Here is a 24,599-nt window from a genome sequence, read left to right as displayed (position 1 = left end):
CTTATACACAACCTGGCATAAAGGATCATGAGAAACTCTTTCTAAAGTACTTAAATAAATTAACACTGAAAAGAAAAGAACCCTTTTAGTCTGATGGTGTTCTTTGTCTGTGGCCTAGTAGGCCAGTATCAGGATGTATTCATTGTTAAAGACTTCAAAGCACTTCTGTAAGTCTGGAAAAGGGCGTCTACTAAATTCTATAAATATAAACGGAAACGTAAAACTTTAGACTCTTCCTTCAGTGATCACCTCAAAAAAGAAAAAAAAACATTTGAATAGGCAGAAAATGTCATTACAAGAAAAGACAGCATTAGTGCTGGCCAAGAAGAGACACCACCTCAACCATGGTTGGTTGGAATTTGGAGTTTATTGATATTAGCATAAATAGAGAATGGAGAAGAAAACAAAATTTTACAAAAGGCTTAGTTTAACACAATGTCACATTAACATTGCATTAAAAAAAAAATAGACAGTGGCTGCATGATGGTGCAAGAGGTAGTTTGATCATATCAGAGATCCAGAGGTCTGGTCCCTGGGTTAATGTCTTTGACATACAGTATATCAGATGTTGTCCTCATGTCCGTGTGAATTTTACATCCTCCTACCTCCAAACAACATGTCAGTATTTAAACTGTTTTGTTTATTTCTTGCAGCTACCTCTGTGTGTGTGGCTCTAAAAGATTAATGACTAAATGCATTTGTACAACAGTTTAAGTGTTTAGTCTGTCTTTTCAGGTATAATTCCGCACTTTGGATGTAAAACAAGTGTTTATGCCACAGTAAGAATGTGTCCAGATCAACAGCTTTGCATCCAGTGAAACTCTGTACATGTTAAAGCAACAGTGATGATAGCATATTGAAAACGCCATTTTAAATGGAATATTATCTTGATAATGTTGTTGTTGTCGTAGGAAGTATTACTGCATTGTTTGCAAGGAAAAGACGCGTAGGACTGCTGTTATTTATAGCAGGTTTCTGAAGACTAAAGTGAGGGGACAGAGAGAGGAGGGAGGTACAGAGTGAAGGTAGGAGGAGTGCAGCTCTGCGGAAGAAGGGAGGGACGGAGGGTAAGAGGGAGTCTCGAAACAGCGCAGGCTAGCAGACGCTGTCCTCTTCAAACAGATAAGGCGGACTAACCCGAAGGCTGCAGCCCTCTCTCCCTCCTGTTCACGCAGGTCTGTATGCCTTATGATCATTGCATGTCTGCTTTTATAGCTCATCTTCATAGGCACGCGGTCACGGGGTATCGTGTAAGGCGCAGGGCGCGCGGAGTAAAACGGGATGCGCCGCTTAAGCCTCATGTTGCACGGGGAGTGTAGAGCAAAATTAAATCAATTAAAAATAAATTAAAAAACATAAGACATTCACTCAAACACGCACCCACACACCATGAGTATATACACCAGTTTCCATGTGCATGAACGTGCGCATTTGTGACTGCTTTTATGCGGAAGGAGGATGGAAGGATGCGCAGGATACAGAGAGAGAGATGGTGGAGGCGGCGGAAGATGTTGCTGCTGTTGGTTTCGTTGTGGAGGCTGCCGGTGTAACGCTGGTGTCCTCACCCCGAAATTACATACACATTGCTTCTTCTCATAAGGTTCCTTTCCGTTATAGTTCCACCAGTAACATGCATGGGCCTGAACAGATGCGCTTTGTTTATAGCAGGTTTTCACATGCATACACAGCTTAAATAATTGATTTGATGCTGAATTGATCTTCCCTGATGTCTCACGATCACGATCGGCTGTGTTTGTTTGTTTGTTTGTTTGTTTGGTGTGTGCGTGTCTGCGCGCGCGCGCTCTGTAACGCTTATTAAGTAATAAGTCTTATCCCATGCATACTGTAGGATATGTCTTTTTTTGGCAGTTCGAAGTACATCAAACACGAAGGTGGGATGATGTGTAAACTGCACTCAAAAGTCTCTCAATTAGCTTGGGACAGAGATGTGTAAAAATGAGTCAATTAGTACTGATGGGCAGATCGACGACAATAGCTTACAATAAACACTACACGAAACCTTTGCAGAAAAACATAAAGCATGGTGATGCTTCTCTGTACTACAGAGACTCTAGCTGTCAGTAAAAGTCTGCACACCAGATGCCTTGAATGCACATTTATGTTTTTCACCACTGGATACTGATACTGAGGTATAAGTAGAATAATGCGTAGCCTCTGAACATTCATGTGCTTTCACAACACAAGGATGCTGTCATTACTTAACAGTCACACTAAAGCTGCTGTACTGCACTCATGTTTGCTGTTCAGTGTATGAAGGTTAAAAGATTGCAATAATCCAAGAATAAAAGGACATAATTAAACAATGAAAAACTATACAATTATTTGATAATATAATAATCTGACAGGGAGGGCAAATAAAAAAAAACACAAGGAAATTGTAGAAATAAAATCATGTACATCCCATAATTAGATAAATGCTGTGGAATTTCAAAATAACCATTTCAGACACATCTACAGTATGGGAAAAAGGCTAACATTAAATAACAAAAAAAAATTATATAACAGTGTGTCTAAAGCCTACTTCTATTGTGTTATGAGATAACAAGCAGCCTTTTTACTTATCCACTGCTTAAATGTTGATAGATTGTTGTAATCTATTTGTCCACTATTAAAAGGTCAAAATCCAGGACACCTTTGTGATTTTCCTGCTATGACATGCTTGTTATGTTAGTAAAATACTAAACATGACAATGATGTGAAGAGTTCAGTCATGTGACACTGAGTTGCAAAAGAAATTAAATGATCCTGGATGCTGGGTTTGCTACACTGGAGTCTGAAAAACTTAATTTAAATAATCCTGATAACCTTACTGGAAATCTTTGGCTTTGAAAGAAAAAAACAATGTTATGACACACATACACACCTTAACCGAATATAAAACTAACCAAAGTGAAAGAAGTGTGTGTGCGTGACATCATATTAATATGTTGTATGTGACAGGGGAAGAATGGCATATTCTGAAGCTTTTCCTTGTTTATTTTTTTTATTTGTTTTTTCAAAAACTCATCAGCAAAGGCCCAGCAGCAGAGAAAGAAATCAAGTTCTAAATAATTCATATCTGCACCAAAGAAATAGCCCATGCAGGATGTAGTCTGAGCTTTCTGATATTCACATTCATCTTGCTAGGTTATAATGGCATTTTCCCCATAGGAAATCCTTAAACATGAAACAGCCAGGGGGCAAAAAAAATCTAGTAGAAAACATAAAACACCTTCCTGAGTACAGAGCACATGAACACGTGTAAAAAAATTTTCTTTCTGGACAATACTAATACCAACACTAATACAGAAATGAGAAGTTTTCCAGGTTAACATAGTGGCACAACAATACAAATGTCCATTTCTGTGAGTTAATAGATCTATTCTTTATTACTTTACCTACTTGCATTTTAATTGGTTAAATTAGTTGCTGATGTGTGCTTCTAGCATTTTATATTTAAGATATTTTATTGGGTTACTTGTATTGTAGGAAGATACTGGCATTTTGTATCACTTTGATATGTGATAGTCATCATTAATCATGAAATATGTCCAGATCTCTGACATTTTGTGTCGTCTGTTTAGTGATTAGTCATTATTGCGAGAATACACACTAGACTAGTAGCACACAGTAGCAGAGTTTTTTTTATGACTATGAATAAATGAGCATGATATTGGACGCCTCTCTACTACAGAGATTAGAAATACACATGAAAATATGTCTTATCTTCTTCTCAGTTATTGACAGTCTAAACAATAAACAATATTAATTGAAATGCACACAAAACCTCTTCCAGTGCTTGGAGATCCTCATGATGGCAGGTGTGTGTGCACAGGTGGGAGTGTAAATGATAGACATAGAGGAAGGGACAATCACATTAACGTCAACATTTTATTTTAGATTTACATGCAATGTTTATTGTTCAAAGGTACCTTGTTAATCCAAGATTAAAATGGCATAAACATAATTTTTGTAATACAAACATGATTTAAGAATTTTGAAACGTTTCGGCGTGATCGGAGCATTTTGACCCCAAACAGAACAAAAGTGTTGAACAAAACCCTTGCGACACGCAGTTAGACATTTGGAAATATCTTTAATGAAGTTAAATAGCTGGAGATGATTATCTTTTGGATGCCTGCTCACAGCATCATTTTAAATAAGAGCTTATCTTTCTTCTTACTTCTAAATGGCACACTATTGGGCAGACACTTAGCAATCCTCCAACTCACAACAGATACATAAGGTACCCAAACATTAAGTTGTTTTTTTTTTTTTGTTTGATTGTTTATGATTTATTTAACTGAATAATCTATTATATTTCATATTTGTTTGAACTGATAGCACTTTTAATACAATTTCTTTTGTATGATTCATTGTATAGAAAATATAATTTAATATAATATAAAATAAGATAATAATGTTGTTTTTACAATATTGTTTTTTACTCATTTTAAATGCAGTTGCAAAAATAAAAAGCTCTACCATACATCATAAAGCACAGCAGGCCTGTTCCTGTGCCACAGATGGACTAATATATGTTCCACAGGAGTATTACTGCTAATATTGTTTGCAAATCTTAAAAAACTACATGTGGTGGATGAAAACTTAATCATGCTTTTATATGAAAGTCTTACTAGACAGATGTTGCAAGCCGGGATTTTTAGATTGTTTACTTTATAAGCTCTGTGTTAACTACCTGCTGTTTATACCCAGATAATGATAAAACAGCAGAAAGTAATTAGCCTTTCTACAGGTCTGAGAGCCAAAGTAGCACGCTTAGCAAATTATTTGTTAATGAATTGAGCAGGACAAGATTAAAAAAAAAAACATGACAAGATTTATTGGTAAACAAAATATGGGACTAATAAAACATCAGTAGTTAACAAAAAAAAGTTGTTCTCCAAATTCGAATTCAAATTTATTTGTATAGTGCTTTTAACAATGGACTTGAAGCAGCTTCACAGAACATAAACATGAAAGAAAATGTTCATATAAAGATTAATATAATACAAAAATTCAAGATTAATATTAGATACATTTAAATGAGTTTGTTTTTATCCCCAATGAGCAAGCCTGGGGTGACTGAGGCGGCCATGATCATAAAGTGATGATTTATGTAAAAGCTTTTTAGATGTGTTTTGTCTATTTACTATGTATTTAAATGTGTCTATCAGTTATTCTCTGTATGTTTATTATTAGTTATTATATTATTTTAATTTATTATTAATAAATGACATTCAGATCTTAATTAAAACTCGCAAATCACAAATTTGTATAAAGTTAATCAACGATTGAAAATTTGTAATGATATCTAGTAGTATATTGTAGCGCCGTCTTCTCTTTTAGACCTATAGTCTATTATAAGAGTATAATCTTATGGGTTTTGTAATCATTTTAAAGGTTTTAATACCTATATACATGCACAACAAGCTTGTAACATTTAATAATAAAGTAATAATAAAAATTTGAAGGAGATATAGAGACCTACCTTTTGGAAACCCAAGAGTAAACTTATCCATAAAAGTGGCGGTACCTTTGCATGAATTCTGCACATCTACATATGAATTCTGCTGTAACTACTGAAGTCAGTAGATGTGTGGCAGACATACAGTGTTGTGACAGGGGCTAATTGGCCCCATATGAGAAAGGATTTTCTGTGATTTCCCATGCTATTAGCACACTCTGATATACTTTGACACCTACTTAGCAGGTGGTTAGTGAAAGTGAGGGCAAAAAAACCTTCGTTTAAAGCAACTGCTCTTGTAATAAATATTCATATTTTCTGTAGTGTAAATATTCTTATGTTGGCCCATGTGCATCAGGCTCCCCGTGACCCGAGGTAGTTCGGATAAGCGGTAGAAAATGAGTGAGTGAGTGAGTGGCCCATATGCATCAATACTGAAAAAAATAAAAAGGAGTGAAAGAAATAATATTTAATGTTTAATATTTGAACATTGACATAATACTCAAACATAATATTTCTACAGTGTGTGTGATTTCTTTAGTTAAAATGACCAAAAATTCAAGGAACAAAATAATACTATATAATATGGTACTCCTGCACTGCTGTGATAATGAATAATTCCCAGTCATCGCAGTGTCAGAAGGATCAGGTCACATGTCAGCTTTGATATATTAAACATCATCAAACTACATCTTTATTCACAAAAGAAGTCTGACTCCACAGTAGCATACAGGAGTCATAGCCTCTCATTATATTTATTATACATAAGATATTGAATGGTGTTAAATAATTTTATGTAAAATTCTGTTCCAGAGAACCAAATATGAATATATTATTTAGAATGAACAGATAATGTGTTCTACATATGAAGATATCAGATTTTTTTTTTAGCAAATTTGCAAGAAAGATTCACAGGGCATCTGTTGTTGAGACTAGAGACGTGGATCAGAATGGGGATCCCAAAGGACACAACAAAAAATGTCACAATAGTTGGAGGGATTTTACTTTTATGCAGGTATGAGCGAGTGGCCAGTTATGAAACAAAACCTAGCACTGCACATTGTATTTACAGCATGATTAGTAACAACCTGCTAAGGGTCATGCCGGTTATATAGGTAGAATATATCATACAAACAGATCTAAAAACTATGTGATAGGGATGGAAACATAGTCCTGTATATAACTCTAGTTGGGAACAGTTATGATTTTAAGTGATGTAGCTCAGATTCAGGTACAGTCAGAGCCATATTTTATATTTGACAGTCTTGCCATTTCTACTGATATGTCTATTTTTTCAGTGTTTTGAAATAAAATAAAATAAAATGAAAGCCTCCAGTTTAGGTCATGTCCACTATTCAAATTTGAATATCTACCTGCTAAACAAATACAGATTACATAAGCCAATATACTTTATGTCACTGGTTTGCACCACAATCTGACCATTGAGTGACACAGTTAAACAAAGAAACAAAATAAATTCTGCGCAAAATCATTAAATGATGATCATAAAATTTTTTCAATATGCAAATTAGTACAACATTTAAATATTTAATCCCAATTCAAAAAAGTTTTTATTGATGTATATTTTCAACTGGATGATTTTTATTCTAAGTATGATAAATGGGCATATAATCATATAATATGATAAAAGGGCAATATATTGTACAACCATTGAAGACTTGCAGAAAATATTCAGAGAAAATGTGCAGATGTAGTAGTAGAAAGTAAGGTGACTGACATAACTTGTAGGTGTTTCATTAATTATCTGGGAGCTTAGCCTTTATAAGTAGCAAAAAAAATCTTAAATTTAAACATTTTGAATGTAGACATTCCCTATTGGTCAGTTATTAAAAGCCTTGACAGGCAAGTACAGGTACTGTACCTGAGAGAGATGATGCAAAACCTTGGCAAAAATTAGCCAAAGTTTCTTCCAGCCAATACAAGCTTTATTCTGTAAGTCCCAGGTACAACTTGCTGTGTGCTGAAGCGTACAGTGTGTGGAAAGAGTGATGGGTAATGAAGAGTTGATGTCCTGGAGTCTCCTGTTCTCCACTAGGCCTCATGATCTCCTCATGGCACCCTATGTTTTACATGGAAAGCTGTTGCCCTGGTAACAACACTTCACACCTGATTCTTAAAAGCCACTTCATTTGCCCCTGCCAATTTGTGCGAAACACTCAGGTGGGACCTAAGAGGTTATTTAAATGTGATCTTTGGGTGGATATCCAAATCCCTTTTATTCCTATTGAGTATTAGCTTTGCAAATCTAATTTTCATTATATTCACTACTGGAAAGTTTCAGACAAGCAGCATCTCTACTTCTTGTCCTATATACAAATGACCTAAACAATATAGGTTACAATACAATACAGAACATATACAATCTGGTTTCAAACTTGAAGACCATTATTTATAATGTTAATCTGTGCCTATACAAAATTATTTGGAAAATATAGATTAATTCCTCTTTGCACAAATGTATTCCAAAAAAACATCATATTTGCATATGGTAACAGGAGTGGTAATAAGTCAAGGTATCCAAAAGGTAGGCAAAATAACATTATGAATAACAACTTCTGACAGCATTAAATAAATTACATTTATTTATTTATTTATTTATTTATTTATTTATTACTTTATTACTTTATTAATTAATTTATTGCTGTCAGTAGTTGTTAATTAATTAATGTATTATTAAGTTTTTACATAATTACAGGAGTGAAAACTGCAAAGTAGCTGATTGGGATGATTTTAATTTTGAGTTTAAGTTTGGGGATCATTGTAACAAAACCTGTAGTTGATTATACATTGATAACAAATCCAGAAGATCACGTACATTAATTCAAAGCATTCAAGCGATTCACATGAGGAAATCTGGCACCTCAAATGCCTGGTGTAGGTGATATTTTTATTTTTTAGAAACTAAAAAACTAAAAACTGTTAATCTCCTCTACCAATGGAATATTGTAGCGCTTAAAGCAAGGAGACGTTCAGAATGTTGTTGACATTATGTTCGACATTACTGTATGTGACATTTCCAGTATGGTACAAATAATTTTTCAGATGTGCTATATTCGTTAAGTGAAAGGACATTTTTATTATTTATATTATTTATAATGTTAATCTATGCCTATACAAAATTATGGACAATATTACTTTTTCTGTCATTTTGTTATATTCATAGAGTAACATAAAAAAACAGACTCTTTACAATATTCATGCTCTACTCTAAACAGCACTTGTTTTATATTTTTACTAATTAGACAGGAATTATTGGTGTGGTGTTGACGTCACTGGCCAAAGATTGTGAACCCCTGGTATACAAATACAATGGTACCATGTGTGAAATGCAAAGATAATTCCTTGGCAAACTCTACACTCACCTCCTCAGCAGCACTTACAACACTGTCACTCATCATTAAAACCACAAATTATTGTTCAGTCAAGCATGCATGAAGTAGGCAAAGCAGAGGCCAAAGTTAATTAAAGACACAGCACGAATGGGTGAAGAATCCCATAAATTCAAACATTACACAGATATATAATGGTTTTGATAAGAACAAAGACTTCCTCAAGAGACTTACTAAGACTTTAATTTCCCAAAAGCAAAGACTAACCTTCAGTTACTTAACAATTTATTGACGTTTTTAATTTTACAGAAACAGAATTGGGTCATATTGGGTATATGTTTATTCTTTTTCATAGAACATTTATTTTTATTTTCACACATTAATGTAATATTTTCATTAACATTATCGCATGTAATCAGCAGATCTTCAACATGTTTGAAACAGGCTCATGTACAGTAAAGAAATTAAAGCCTTAATGTCTTATGGAGTGATGGATCTGCACAGCATCTTCTCTTGGCTCTATGCCCTACATTTAATCTTACCGTATATGGTGCTTTGCTGTCAGAATCATTTTGTATACCAGGGTTGGGAAACATGCAGTTTAATTTAATTATGCTCCATACCCTGACTTCCAGTATGCTGCCATATGACCCCCATGTGTTCATGTTTACTGACTCGGATTTTTTTCATGTGTAGCTCAGACCACTTTGTGGTTCTTAACATAAAACTATGCTAATAAAGATTTGTGTGAGAAATAATGATTCAGACTGTAGTATATACTACATTTTTAAATGTTTGATATCAGCTCGAAATTGATTCCAATTCAGTTGTATTTCAGTACAGATTTGTTATTTTGACATTCTTCTTTGACATTTTGACATATCGTCATCACAAATAACTAATTATGTGATTAGGGTATTTGAACAATAATATGAAAATTAGGAGAGGTTAAGGTTTAAATTACATTAGCAGTCATTGTACACAGTACAGGGTTGCTTTTTACTTGTGGAAGGTAAGATTAACAAAGAAGGAACTAGACTAAAAAGTAATTGGTTATTTGTTACTCAGTCTAACGTTTAACCATGGACAACACACATATATATTCACAGAGCACACGGTTTCTGTGAACGAACACTTTTTTAAAAAACAGCTAGTCTAGAGGCAACACTTATGCCATGTTCAAAATCACTGAGATCATATTTTTTCCTATTCTGGTTGTCGATGTGAACATTACACAAGTTGCTGGTCTGAATCAGCAAGATTGTATGCATCCCCTTGCCTCCACACGATTGGCTGGTTGGATAAGTGTATGAATGGGTAGGTGTACAGGTGATGCTAATAAAGTGCACAATGTTAGCCAACCAACATGTTTGTTATGTACAGTGTTTTTAAGGATGAAAGGTGCTATGGATAATTTGGAAAATATAGATTAATTCCTCTTTGCACAAATGTATTCCAAAAAAACATCATATTTGCATATGGTAACAGGAGTGGTAATAAGTGAAGGTAGCCAAAAGGTAGGCAAAATAACATTATGAATAACAACTTCTGACAGCATTAAATAAATAAATTAATTAATTAATTTATTTATTTATTTATTACTTTATTAATTAATTTATTAATTTATTGCTGTCAGTAGTTGTTGATTAATTAATGTATTATTAAGTTTTTACATAATTACAGGAGTGAAAACTGCAAAGTGGCTGATTGGGATGATTTTAATTTGGGGTTTGGGGATCATTGTAACAAAACCTGTAGTTGATTATACATTAATAACAAATTAACAAATTAAAATTCAAAGCATTCAAGTGATTCACATGAGGAAATCTGGCACCTCAAATGCCTGGTGTAGGTGATATTTTTATTTTTTAGAAACTAAAAAACTAAAAACTGTTAATCTCCTCTACCAATGGAATATTGTAGCGCTCAAAGCAAGGAGACGTTCAGAATGTTGTTGACATTATGTTCGACATTATGTGACATTTCCAGTATGGTACAAATAATTTTTCAGATGTGCTATAAGTGAAAGGACATTTTTATTACTGCACATTTAAAACCACTCTTTGTAAATGTCATCTGTTTATTTAGGTGTTGTAGAAGTAGAACTTCATGCTAAACATGTAAACATGTGCACCATTCACTAATTGATAAGTAAATAGATGTGGAATATAATGAGTAAAGAAGATGTCCAAATGGATGATAATTGCTAGATTAAAACTGTCTCTTATCAATTATAATTACATTAATACAATTAAATGTTAGAATTAAAAATGGAAAAATGGTTGTTTAAAGCAAATAGTCTTAAAATGTGCATTGAAAATGGGTGACCCTATGTAGGATATGCGATACAGAAGAAGGATGGATGGATGGATGGATGGATGGATGGATGGTTAGATGGACGGATGGATGGTCTTAAAAATCTGGCATTACAAATGAATCCAGTGATTCTCAATTCCATTTCATAGAGAAAAAAATCCCCCAGTGTCCTTCTGTGACAAAGGCTCATTTATACTGAGATATCTATATTGTAATGACTTTGTCCTTCAAGCAATGGAAAAATGAGATGGCTTTTTTTAGAATCTATTCTTAGGCTAAGGGGTAAAAATGAGTTGAGTTCCACTAATTTGTTACAGACCTCTAATATGATGGGGTTGGTGTATGATATTGTAGTAAAAAATGTATGAAGCCAGACCACATTTCCTTTTAGCACAGACTGCTGCTACAATTTATGAGCATTCAGCCACAGGAATAAATGATTTCAGTCTATGAATTTACAGGTATAGGTGAAGAAAGCATTATAAAGGAAGGTATTTATTGTCTAAAATGTTGTATTTTTGTATTTTTTAATTGATATAACATGTTTGCCAGAATCACTATAGAACTAGATCTTGTGTCAGGGTTTTCTTTCTTTTGCTGTTTTATTCCTCCAGCATATCTCTTCATAGATTCTTTCTATATAATCAGCAGCCTAGCCAAACAGCAATTTCTGTTCACGTGTATCTCTGACAGCTCTAAGGCAACCTGATTCATTGATTTTCCTATCGCCTGGACCCACTCGCCAAGGTCATTAAGTTTTTGTTGGAAACGCTATGGTTGGTTGCAACAGGATTATGGCATGTAGCCAGTGGCCTTGCATGTATAGATATTATATGTATCTGCTCCTAACGAATTCTGCACTTGAAATAATGAACAAAACTTTTACATCACCACCCAGAGATACATGCAACACACACACACACACACACACACACACACACACACACACACACACACACACACACACGATTCTAATAAACTGCACAATATGCATATATATATATATATATATATATATATATATATATATATATATATATATATATATATATATATATATAAATGCATATTGTGCAGTTTATTAGAATCATTCCTCAATCATTTTTGGCAGTGGTAGCTTAGTAGTTCATTCCGTTATTACAGTCTAAGCTAAGAAGGTCATGAGCTCAAATCCCAGCACTGCCAACCTGCCAAAAACACCTCAATGTTCTCTGCTTCAGAGACATCATATCATGGCTAGCTCAGCGCTCACTATAACCCTACCTTCTTAACAAGCATGGGTAATTTGCAGAAAGAAATATCACTGTACTATACTTGTACATCCAGGGTCCTCAGTTTGACCCTGAGCTCAAGTCAAGTCCATGTGAGATTCCTCCTGCCCCATCCTCCCTTTTTAAAGCCTGCTGTCTGAAAGCAAGCTAGCACACTTACTAGCTTGTTTTAGGACAGCATGCTTTTGAGAGATTGGCTACACTAATTTTCTCAGCTGTAAATGAGTATATGAATGTCTATGGATGTCGTGCTGTAATAAATATCTCTAGATCTACCTTGAACCTGGGATATAGTATTTAGTGATTAATAAAAATGAATGAATGGGTGTATTTCCATATTCTTTCTTTCCTAATTTATTTCTTTTTTCTTTCTTTATATATAATATGACAGAACATATCTAGACCTGTCTATTTTCAAGCGATATTCTTGTCTGTGTGAAGTATTAGCTTATTTGATTTAAAATAGTCTTATAAAAGTCTAATGTATCAAATCAGTAGATGCTGTAAACCTAACAAAGAAGAGGTATGCAATCTTGTAGCACATAAGATAAGATAAGATAAGATAAGATAAGATAAGATAAGATAAGATAAGATAAGATAAGATAAGAAAAGATAAGATATACCTTTATTCGTCCCACAATGGGGAAATTTCTCTGTTACAGCAGCAAAAATATATAAAAAGAATAGGGTCATAATATAATATACAGTATATACAACACAAAATATATAAAAAGAGTAGTGGATACATACATTGTTGTATAGACCTGGCCAAGCCATTATAAGGTTTGCTAATCTATTTCATTATTATGCTTAGCCTTTCCTCTGCCTTACTTTATACTTTATTATTACTTAATTATTTATATGCTCTAGTTATCATCATGACTGAACTTTAATTACTTTGGGCACAGAGAAGGAAATTATATATACTGTGTGTGTGTGTGTGTGTGTGTGTGTGTGTGTGTGTGTGTGTGTGTGTGTGTGTGTGAAATATGACATATGTTTTAAACGCATTAATAATTATAGAATTTGCCATAAGTAATGTTGTTGTTTATTAATAGTCTATTATTGGTGGAGTGAAAATTCAGACTTCATTTACATCTGTGCATTAATTAATTAATTAATTAATTAATTAATAAAAAGACACTTATGCCTTAATGGTATATAACATTTCTTTACCGTGTCCTTTTGCACATGATTCTATGTGTTCAATTCAACATCACATCAGAAATATGTTCATCTCTGAATATATATGTTATGGTTTTATCATAATATTCCACAGGTATTAACATATTTCTCCTCAGTGATTTCATGCGATTCAATCTAATAAATCTTTTTTCAATTACCTGTTAGTCTAGCAAGATGGATGACATGAGTATACTGTAATGCTATAGTGAAAGTGCTCAGGGCTGGAAACTAAAATTAGATTTATGATGTATTTCCAGCCATGCTATACACTCTCTATACGACTACTGTTTGGCTCCTGGTCCACCCTATTAATATAAGTCAGGTGGTGTCAGGATCAAGCTGTAGAGGACCATGGAACAACCATTCCCAAGTTAAATCAACTAAATCTCTGATTCAGCCCATGATGTGTCTAAAATAAAGTAATGTTCCAATCTATACAGTGCTGTGTCCCAATAGGAATAGATTGTGACAGCTGTGATAGTTATAGTTATAAATAGTTAAAGTTATATATATTCAAGCAGGACATCTTTGCTGTGTTGGAAAGGAGGCTTCTAGAAGTTTTCTCTCATATCTTATAAGTATTTCAGTGAAATAATTTGGTCTTAAATATGCTAAATAATATAAAGAAGACTGAATCTTTTATTTGACATAGCTGATGCAAGCTTGCAGTTGAAGAGATAATGTGGGCAATTTCATATATTAGAAACCTATTATACAATAAATCCAGCCCATTGCTTATTTCCATGTGAGGTAGACTGGTGTCATTTTCAGTTTGTTTTACATTGTTCAGTGTTACCATGATCCCCATTACAATGGCCAGTTGTAAAATGGACAGTTCTTGTCTGTTCATGTTTATTAGGTTATCATGTTTATAAACTATATTATTTAAAAAATTAACACATGACATGCATGTAAATGTTCTGCCATTTTTATTTGGAGAGATACTTTCTTGTTGCAGTTATTTTAAATACATTTTTCTCTTGTGCTGCCAGGCACAAGGACATGAGTAATACAGACCATTTGTTGGTTTGTTTCATAAACTTACTGTATTTATAATGCTGTGCTAAGCATACCACAAAAAAAAAACTAATGGATTTGATTCCCACTAACATGCTATATATCAGCCATCTGTTTGCATTTCGGTCCATTAACATGATCTAACAAAATGCCATGCTTAATTTACCTAAAGGCAGCTCCTTGTGGCACATATTAGACAAAATCCAGTGAATTCTTGCTTTCCATTGCAGCTGTCTCACCCCTTTTTGTTGTTGTTGTTGTTTACACAAGTCGGAGTGGGAACAAATAATTCTTACACCCTTAAATCTTAGAAATAGTAGTTTCTCAGTTGGCAGTTTTTATATGAATCCCACATCATTTGCGAGAGAGTGTTAATAATCAATTCTGTTACTTTTCCCTGACTTGGAACTTGATTGAGTTATGAAAGGGATCGTTTTCACTCCACGGGTCAGATTTCTGTTGCTAGAGACAGACATGGAGACAGAAACACACAAAACCAATCTGTTATATCCTAATATATGTGCATAATTTATTTGTTAATCTACATTCTTAATTGTAATATTGATTAATACATTGTATGCATTACTGATTGTGAATAGAATGTTTTAATTTTCTCCATCTCTTTGTAAATAGACCATTTACCAGTATATTTTCTCATGTTTTCTTTTCCCAACAGAAGTGAACGCATCGTCATCAAGCACAAGAGAACACATGCTGTAGCGGCCTAACACAACTGGGACTGCAGATTACATGCGTCATTCTTTGTAGCTTTGTCAAGAACTGAAATCAAAGTGCATCATGGATTTTGTAATGAAGCAAGCACTGGGAGGTAAATAATTGACCACTAATATAGTCTCTATCTTGGACAGTTTGGACTAAAATTCGGCATTATTATTATTTTTACAACATGCTTTTTACAATAATAGAAGAGAAGACAGTTATGTGTTTATGTGTTTCTGCATTCAGGCAACAAAATATTTATCAGATACTTAAGAGTAATACCATAAGTGTTAGTAAAACAACAGTTTATTTATTTCATCATTCTACACAAGGCTATGATCTAAATACGTTGTGATTTCAGGCATTTGTTGATATGAGATATAGATTTTCCTATTTAAGAGGACCGGTTTTGTTTAAAGGTCAACTCCTCAAATCAATTCCTTGCATCAGTTTTATCAGCTAAATGACTATAGATAATGTATTTCTCAATTGCCTCAGATGGGTCCAGATGTGTCAGGCACTTCAGAGCCATTGTGAGCGGACGATGACCTTTCGTATTGTGTCTCAGAGGCAAAAACACTAAGCTTGAATTACTGGCTTTAATGGTTCTTTTATCTGCTAATGTTTTAGCATCACAAATAGCAATTGTTCCTTTAAATGTGTTCTGACTAACTGCAGCATGACAGCTGCAGGACTGTTGCTTTCAACTCATTGCAGTTAGATTCAGATCAAAGCTCGGGTCTTTGCTGTTGCTTTTATTGTTGGAATTGGAACATAATTGTGGTAAGATTTAAACCTCTATCTCAAATGCAGGGCTTCGCTCTGTCTATAGTGATTGATAAAGACAGAAATGTCTACAAAATTATGTTCTTCATTGGAAATGGTGTTATTTATGTAGTACATTTGTGTGTGTGTGTGTGTGTGTGTGTGTGTGTGTGTGTGTGTGTGTGTGTGTGTGTGTGCGTGTGTGTTTATGTTTTACAATGTCATTAAAATGTAAATTTTTATGTCCAAATATGCATATAAAGCATTTATAACATAATTTCATTACTTCCAGACAAATCTCACAACTTCTAACATTTGGTTACACAAATAAAATCTGTGTACAGTTTTGTAGTAATAGTAGAAGGACATGATTTATCCATGAAGGTCATCTATTATTCAGGACACATCTACGCATCAAACTTCCACATCCTGTACAAATTATTCAGGAGGATATAGCACTTGAGGTTCTTACTTAGAAGGCTCTGGTGAGAGTATGTAAAACATCAGTGCTATTCAGAAATAAACACCCAGTTTAATGACAGATAAAAATCATCCAGAACACAATGACAGATCAAATCTGCATCACAGTAGATTCCTTACAAGAAATACAAATCTTTAATATTTTAAAATACAAGGATTTTTTTATAGATATGTGGACACAGATGGAGGTTGTAAGTGGTCTGGTGTATTATTTTGTTTCTTACTTTGAAAGAAAAATAGCCTAATTACTATGTTTATATGATCATTTTTATTTTCTCAAGAACAAGAGCTTTTCTCTCTATCTGTCTCTATCTACCAACACTGTGTGATAAATCATCAGAATCGGTTGCCCACCCATCCTCCATCTTCCATCCTTCATGCTTATAGTCTTTCATTCATTCAGTGCTTTGATGTAAAGCCATGCAGAATCTAATATAAAGGAGCTCTTGTCTTTTGGAATGGTAAGGACACTATGTAGCAGGACTACATTACATTGCCTACAAATTTCCTGAATGCTAATTTGGTAGCAGAAATTTCTTATAGGAATAATATGAAAAGTGGCAAAGCTTTTAGCTAAAATGGCTGTGTTGCTATTGAGCCATTGCTGCAAAAATAAATAAAAAATCAATTCAATACTAAAGCTTGTCTGTAGACTTGTGTTCTTCAGACCTATGTCAGACTTGTGTATTTCATTTTGTTGCACCATTTAGTAGTGAATATAACAGCAATGACCTTGAATACAAGAGGAATGTCAAAACACTCATGCATTCAAATTCAGTTAGCCAAAAGGTGACAACTCGGGGGGCAAGTCAATTATCTTTTAGGAAGCTGAGTGTGTGTGTGTGTGTGTGTGTGTGTGTGTGTGTGTTTGTGTGTGTGTGTGCATGTTTGTGTGTGTTTGTGTGTATGTGTGTGTGCGTGTGTGTGTGCGTGTTTGTGTGTGTGTTTGTGTGTGTATGTGTGTGTGCGTGTGTGTGTGGAGGGGGTGGGGAACGGGAGTTGGCAGTCCAGTCCTGAAATTAAAAGCGACCTTTTACTGTCTACACTCTAGAGACTGTACACACAGCTAGACCATAGCTGAACACTAATCTGTCAGCCCAAGGTGTCCTAATCACACACACATTTGCCAATTAAATCCTCAACTACTAGCCCTTTTGCCTGTAAATACCCTGTGAAGCCTGTGGACATAATTAATGGCAAGAGACATTATAATGTGCATTATAATTTAGAAATGATTTGAAATGGGTTTTTGCACATAGCATAGGAGCGAGTATTCAGATTTTAAAAGTCATTCCAGCTGCTTATGGAAATATGAGCTATGCATTGATTTAACAGATGAAGTCAATGACCACAAGAAGTACTTAATTAGATTCTCTCACACTCTACTTTTGCTGATTAGGTTCACATGGATTCACGCAAAACAGATATTTAGGTTCCTTTTGTGCCTTATATATACTGTAGCATTGACTCATGTAGGTTTATATAGAATAGATTTGTGCTTTATCTTGTAACAGTAGGAGACCAGAACACTTTTCCTCCATCATATCCATGAAACTCAGGAAAATGTTAATCTAATATATATAATTTAATGTATCACAGCTGAATAATACACCAACTAATACAGTTAACATCACTCAGATGTTCTTAATGGCTGTGCTGCAGTTTTTCAGACAAATCCCTCACACAGTGACAGACAGGGTCATTAGCCACATTAATAATTAAAGCAAAAGTCGTGTGCTGTAGAAAGTATTACAGTAGGTTACACTTTTATTGCATGTGATATTAAATCATGGAGCACTCGTCAAATATACTGGGGCTAAAGTTGAAGAATAGAAAACATTCAACGCGTCTGTAGGCTAATACGCATGAGTTTATTTTCTTGTATTTTAAATCATTTTATTGCAATAACAGCAAATATATTGCTTGATGTCAATATCAGATAAAGTCATAAAATCATTTATGAAATCTTTTTTCCAATCAGCAGATAATTCAGTGAGGTGATGCTTAATGAATAGATGAGTTAATAAAGCACAGTCCTGACCAATATCTTTAATAGTGGGGGGGGGAGAGGAAATACACTGTAGTTGGCTCTAAAAGGGCTATCTCTCAAATGCAGACTTAGACAAGTGAAACAGATGGCAGTGAGGGAGGAGAAACATGTATCTCCCCAGTGGCCCTGTTTGGCTTCTTTATTTTGGCTTAGGAACATCCATTTAGATAGCGTGTCACACTGAGAACACCACAGCATCACGCACAGTGAAACAGTCTTTTCACAAGCAAACAGAGGACACTTTAAACAGTGTGAGCAAACCTAAAATAAGTACCTTAAAGCTTACAGTTATGCCTTCTTCAGTTATGCTGAGAATTTCTCTTTCTGTCCTCTGCGATTATTTATTTATTTATTTGCTTGTTTGTGTATTTGTTCACTTATCTTGTTCATTTAAAATGTAAAAAATAATCAAGAGGACACTATACTACTGTGTGGTTTTGACCATCTATGTCTACGTGTACAGTATTTATATTTTAAGAAGACAGTTAGTACATAATATTTCAAACACCTACCTTACAGTCACTGAATAATCGATAATAGTTATTGAATCATATGTGTTTAGATTAATCATTGAATAATATGGCATGTGTAAAGGGTTAACAAAAACAATCTGCATGGGTGGTGTAACAATTCACTGATTTATCATGTATAACGTTGAATAATTACAAAAAAAATAAATAAAAATCAAGTTAAAAAATAAAGAAAACCAATAATAACACAGATTCTGGCTGCCCTCTACAGGGGCCACCAAAGACATGGGGAAAATGTTAGGTGGAGAAGAAGAAAAAGACCCAGATGCCCAGAAGAAAGAGGAGGAGAGGCAGGAGGCACTGCGGCAACAAGAGGAGGAAAGGAAGGCTAAGCATGCTCGCATGGAGGCAGAGAGAGAAAAGGTCAGACAGAACATCAGAGATAAGGTGAGCTTCCTGTTTTTCTCCATATACCTGTGAAACTGAGCCAACACTACAGATTCAGTATTCATTAACAGTATTACTCATGTAATTTTAACACTGAGTGAGTCATGCTATGTTTCAATATGTGTTTTTAACCCATTATGTCTACAGCTCTTAAGTGACAAAAAAACCCCACGTTTGACTGGTGCCACATATGCATGTCTTTAAAGGAATTATTCAGTATATTCAATGCTGACACACAGTAAATTGTATTTGCATAGACCTTTTAACAACAGTCCCTGTCGCAAAGCAGCTTTACAGAAATCTTGATGTAGATTTATATTGAGCTCTCTAATGTGCAAGCTGGGGAAACGGCAGAAAGGAAAAACTACCTGAAAAGACATGAGTAATGAATCAATAGTGTGTTGTTTTTTTTTCTCTTTTATCAATCAGAAGTAAATATGTTATCATATTACATTTTTAAAAAATTGGGATCTGACTGAACAGGTTGCACATGTAATATTGTTTAGTCAGGACCACTTGAGTCAAAATACAGACAATTCTTTGATGTATATTTCAAATTTTTTATTTGCAAGCTTAAAGAATTACATTTGGCGGTATGGCTCTGTTCTGAATTCCCCATCCTTTTCATGAGCTCCATGAAAGCTAGTCAGGGAACAGCAGCAGCTTCGTGGGGGGACAATCTCCCATTTAAATGGGAAAGCAGCAAGACAAACTCCCCCATTTAGAACAGAGCCTGCATCAGTGACAACAGAATGACACTGATTAAGTTAAACACAAAGTTTCAAGGAGGAGCTAGGGGAGGAGGTGGGTTGCAGCAATGCAGAGGAAACAGACAAGCAGACAGACTGAAAAAGCATTTAAACAGGGCGCCCTGTTTGAAAGGGACCAATAGCGCGCTTAGGAATCAGATCAGCTGATGGGCGGGGTTAGAAAATTGACATCAGCTGATAGCCCAGCTTGACTATGTGGCCTGCCTGAACTGACGCTGAAACGCTATATAATTAGTCATTTAGATTAGAATTAGTTGAGTACCAGCCTCTTGAGAGGATGCACAGTTCCTGGCATTTGGTAGACAGTAGACCTTATTATCCAAAGCAGCTTATGAGTGGGGCAGAATAAAATCCACACATTTAATTGAACAGTGGAGGATTAAGGGGCTTCTTCAAGGCTTCTGCTGTGGCACGCTGGGAATGACTATGATTTGAAAAGTGACAAAGCACCTGTTATTATCTTTTTTCTATTCAAGTGCAGGCATTCAACATGATTTTTATTGAACATTTAACATTTTTGCACATTGAGATTTTTTTTTTGTGAAAACCATTGAGAATTTAGTAAAAACCCACTATTCTCTAATACATGTTACAAAGACATTCAAAAAGCATTTGTACAAACTTAAGCATGTATTATTTCTTGAATACTTTATCTTGTTTGTGGTCTGATTCCTTTTATGATTATATAGTATGGACTGAAGAAGAAGGAGGAGAAGGAGGCTGAGGAGAAAGCAGCCATGGAGCAAGCCTGTGAAGGCTCACTAACTCGCCCAAAAAAGGCTATTCCTGCAGGGTGCGGGGACGACGACGACGAAGAAGAGGAGAGCATTTTAGATACAGTCCTGAAATTCTTGCCTGGACCTCTTCAGGACATGTTTAAAAAGTAATGGACATGAGACTGTATTTGGTGGCTGCTGGGAGGGTTTCTTTTGGAGGAAGATGTAGTTTGAGACTGGGGATAGTGGGAATCTTGCCAAACTGTGGAAGGCTTTTCACTGCCTCAACAAAGTCTTAGTTGTTATTTCTACTGATAAAAACAATCCATTCCCCTACAAAGTCTTGTCACTGCCATTCAGGTTCAAATTGTTTATATGTGAAAGATTTTTCTATTGGTTAATTTATATGCACAACCATGGCCTCATACTCTGCAAACTGTGAGCCATCGGGTTTCATTATAAAGGATACAACAGGAATACATTCCATGAATTCGAGAACTCTGGCACTGGAATGAGGTGTGTGTGTGTGTGTGTGTGTGTGTGTGTGTGTGTGTTTAGCTAGCTTGTTCCCAGTCTCAACATTTTCAGTTAAAGCTAAGAGGGCAATTTAAATAACAGCAATTTAAGCATGATGCCTTCCAATGACTTTCTACAAATTTGAATTTTTTTTAACTTTTTTGGTTTTTGTAAAGAAACTTTAGGTCTTGAATGATTATGGACAACATGTTATAAGTGGGCAATTGTTTAGGTTTGGTGTTGTCATGCTTAGACCTAAGAGCGAACATGATTGTGTGCCATTCTAGACATCCTGAATGCTCATTGTCTAGTTGTCATTTCTTGGACACTCTCCTTCCTTTTTTTAAAATAGTCTTTTAATCGGTGAGAGTCGTAATAGTCATTGTTTAAAGTTTGAAAGAGAAGTAATATGCACATTACTCCTGCCAGCATGAGTATAGGAAAGGAAAGCATGTTTAGGTTTGCACTGGGGGAAAAATGTAAAGAAAAACACTGCCACATTGCCACAAATTACTTCAGTGACCAAAATTTTTTCTATGAATAAAAACTTGCATAATATAAAATAACGCATAAACTTATTATACTTGTATTTGTAATCCAGGCTGAAAAAGTACTGCACTGATTGGAGCTTGATTTTCCGGAAGAAAATGAGCAATTGATTCATTTGGAGGTAACAATTTTGCCCCTAAGGACAATCAGATACAACCATTATAGTGCAGTTATATGGTATCAATATCAAAACTTTGAATATGTAACGTGAAATAAGCCTGCTAGTTAATGTGCAGCCATTTGGAAACAGAAATGTTTCTCCACTGAAGCCTAGACCAGACTCAAAATTTGCATTCAAAAAACAATAAACCAAAGATAGAAATTTCTGTAAACAAATCTAGACAGATCTGGTTTTTATTTCTGGCCTCCAAATAAAACAAATGGAAGAATCAGTGGAAATACAATATAAATTCACACTCTAGCTCCATTTACTGTCTAATACTGCCAAGATCTTATGCTACGTAATCTTGATTTCCATATCCGTAGATAAATAGCTATCGATCTGTGTATCCATAGCTCTAGTTATAGCTATAGCCATCTACGGTAGGAGATAATTTTGTAAACATTTGAACCACTGTGTCATTTCTAACATAAAATATAATGCCATTATGAAGTTGGCAAAAAGTCTTTGATTTCTTCACACTTTAAACATCGACTTTTATAGGGAGAGATTTTGAAGGGGTGTATATACACGTGTACTCATCTAATATTGAAAAAATTAAATAAATAAATACCCGTCAGGTCAAAACCTGGACAGAGCAATGCATAAAGGATAACATACTAAAACCTTTAACTGTTGTTAGTCAGGCAAGGACTGTAGGTGTAATTAGCAGTTGTAGATTTACTGAGAGTATTTAAACCCAATTTACAAAACTCCCTGAGCCACTCATTAAATTGACGGATTTGCTTCAAAACCTATTAGAAGTAAATATTGAAAGCAGTTTTAGATCCAATCGAACAGGTGAGTTTTCTATTTTGAATAGATAGAAAGATAGAGTGAACTTTTTTTCTAGTGCTGAATGTTTTTTCACTAGTTAAAGCCATATTGTGTAGACTGCAATAATTAATGAAAATAATATGTAGGTCAACAATTTTCAGTCATGCATTCATTTCCTGTAAAATGTAGACGTTTGTGGATGCTTCGTGTATCCACCTATCTTATGTGTAATCTCTGACATCATGTATGTGAAACTGTGTATATACCTAGGTATATATGCTACAATTCCTGAAACGATAACATACTAAAAGCCATTGTTAATGTCTACAGTGTGAACTACAAGATTTCTATGTGAATGTGTATATGTGTCCGTGCTCGTCTGTAACGTTTGACATGTTGTTAGCTCATGTACTGTTGATGCTGTGGCTGTTTTCATAACTGAATGTGAAAGTCTCATTGTCTCAGAGACAGCACAATGTATGACTTGCATGCTGTCTGATACCAAAACTCTAGGTTCAGTGCTGTTTATGTACAAATGTCCCTGCAACAGAAGCTGCTCATTAGATTGAAACGTAATCTAGTTCTTCTCTTGGAATCTTGTTTAAAGCCGAATGTTTGAAATTTACAGTGATTGGTCGTTTAGCTCTGTACATGGTTCTACCTGTCCTACTTTGTAAACTGTACACTCTTAGAAAAATGAATACTATACCTTCTGAGAAATAGTACTGTACCTGTAAAACTGTACCTATTGTTTTTGCTGGGGTAGTACCAGAACATCTTCTGTACCGTTATGCACCTTTCACCTGGAAATGTGGCTGCATTGGACCTTTAATAATGATTTCATTTACAGGGAGCATAATTAATTTTTATAGAAAAGTTTTTAGGGTAAATTATTCACAGCTTTTTGGGTAAAAGGTATGCACTAATAGTACAAAAAGTGTACCCTGGAGTGTATTACCTCAGCAAGTGTACAGTTTAATATTCTTTTTTTCTTTTTCTAAGAGTGTATGATGAATTTATTTTTTTAATTAGTCTGATTGTTTCGCTTACCCTAGGTCAAACATATCTATCGTGTTTGTAATATATAATTGCAAGTGGCATTTTTTCTATAGAAGACATCACATTCTAATCAACTGGGTAAAAGGGCTGGATATACAAATTGTGCTTCTACATTTAGATATCCTGGATCCAATATGATGTTCCTCTGTTAAAAAGTGTTTAATATCTGGTCATGAGAGCTTTTTTCTTTGTTTGGTTTTGTTTTGCCTCATTATTTCATATCCACGGTAGACCAACTCAACATCATATGTGCTTTCACTTAAAATTTGAGCTTTGCCAGGCTTACTCAATGTGATACATGGAAATAATGTTTGTGAGTGTTAATTTCTGTCTTAAGGCAAATTTCATAGAAACTACCTGTGCTAAGGGCTATCAATACCACACTTATACCCACTCTGTCATATTTTGTTGCCATGTTAGCAGACAGATTTATTTAAAGAGGAAAATTAGGCTGCATTTACACGAGTATTAAAACATTCGTCTCAGTTCCCTCGCTCTGAATTCTCAACATTTT

At 34.6% G+C, this 24,599-nt stretch overlaps 1 protein-coding gene across 1 annotated transcript; it reads left to right on the top strand.

Annotated features, from left to right (window-relative positions):
* Positions 1-1,059: 1,059 nt before the first annotated feature.
* On the top strand, positions 1,060-24,599 carry cplx2b (complexin 2b). Its single transcript, XM_060885976.1, has 4 exons — positions 1,060-1,175; positions 15,283-15,435; positions 19,363-19,538; positions 20,998-24,599. Exons 2-4 carry the CDS (start codon positions 15,405-15,407, stop codon positions 21,193-21,195), a joined length of 405 nt encoding a protein of 134 aa, XP_060741959.1. The 5' UTR covers positions 1,060-1,175; positions 15,283-15,404; the 3' UTR covers positions 21,196-24,599.

The sequence above is a fragment of the Tachysurus vachellii genome, chromosome 13, assembly GCF_030014155.1.
Source record: "Tachysurus vachellii isolate PV-2020 chromosome 13, HZAU_Pvac_v1, whole genome shotgun sequence".
Classification (NCBI taxonomy): Eukaryota; Metazoa; Chordata; class Actinopteri; order Siluriformes; family Bagridae; genus Tachysurus; species Tachysurus vachellii.
The sequence above is the reverse complement of the archived record's forward strand: the minus strand, read 5'-3'. Positions and strand labels throughout refer to the sequence as shown.

What these genes read in the sequence shown, in the direction of transcription:
- cplx2b (XM_060885976.1), top strand. Translation starts at nt 15,405, where the DNA reads ATGGATTTTGTAATGAAGCAAGCACTGGGAG. An exon ending in AATGAAGCAAGCACTGGGAG is followed by an intron (nt 15,436 to 19,362) that starts GTAAATAATTGA and finishes TGCCCTCTACAG; the next exon opens with GGGCCACCAAAGACATGGGG. An exon ending in GACAGAACATCAGAGATAAG is followed by an intron (nt 19,539 to 20,997) that starts GTGAGCTTCCTG and finishes ATGATTATATAG; the next exon opens with TATGGACTGAAGAAGAAGGA.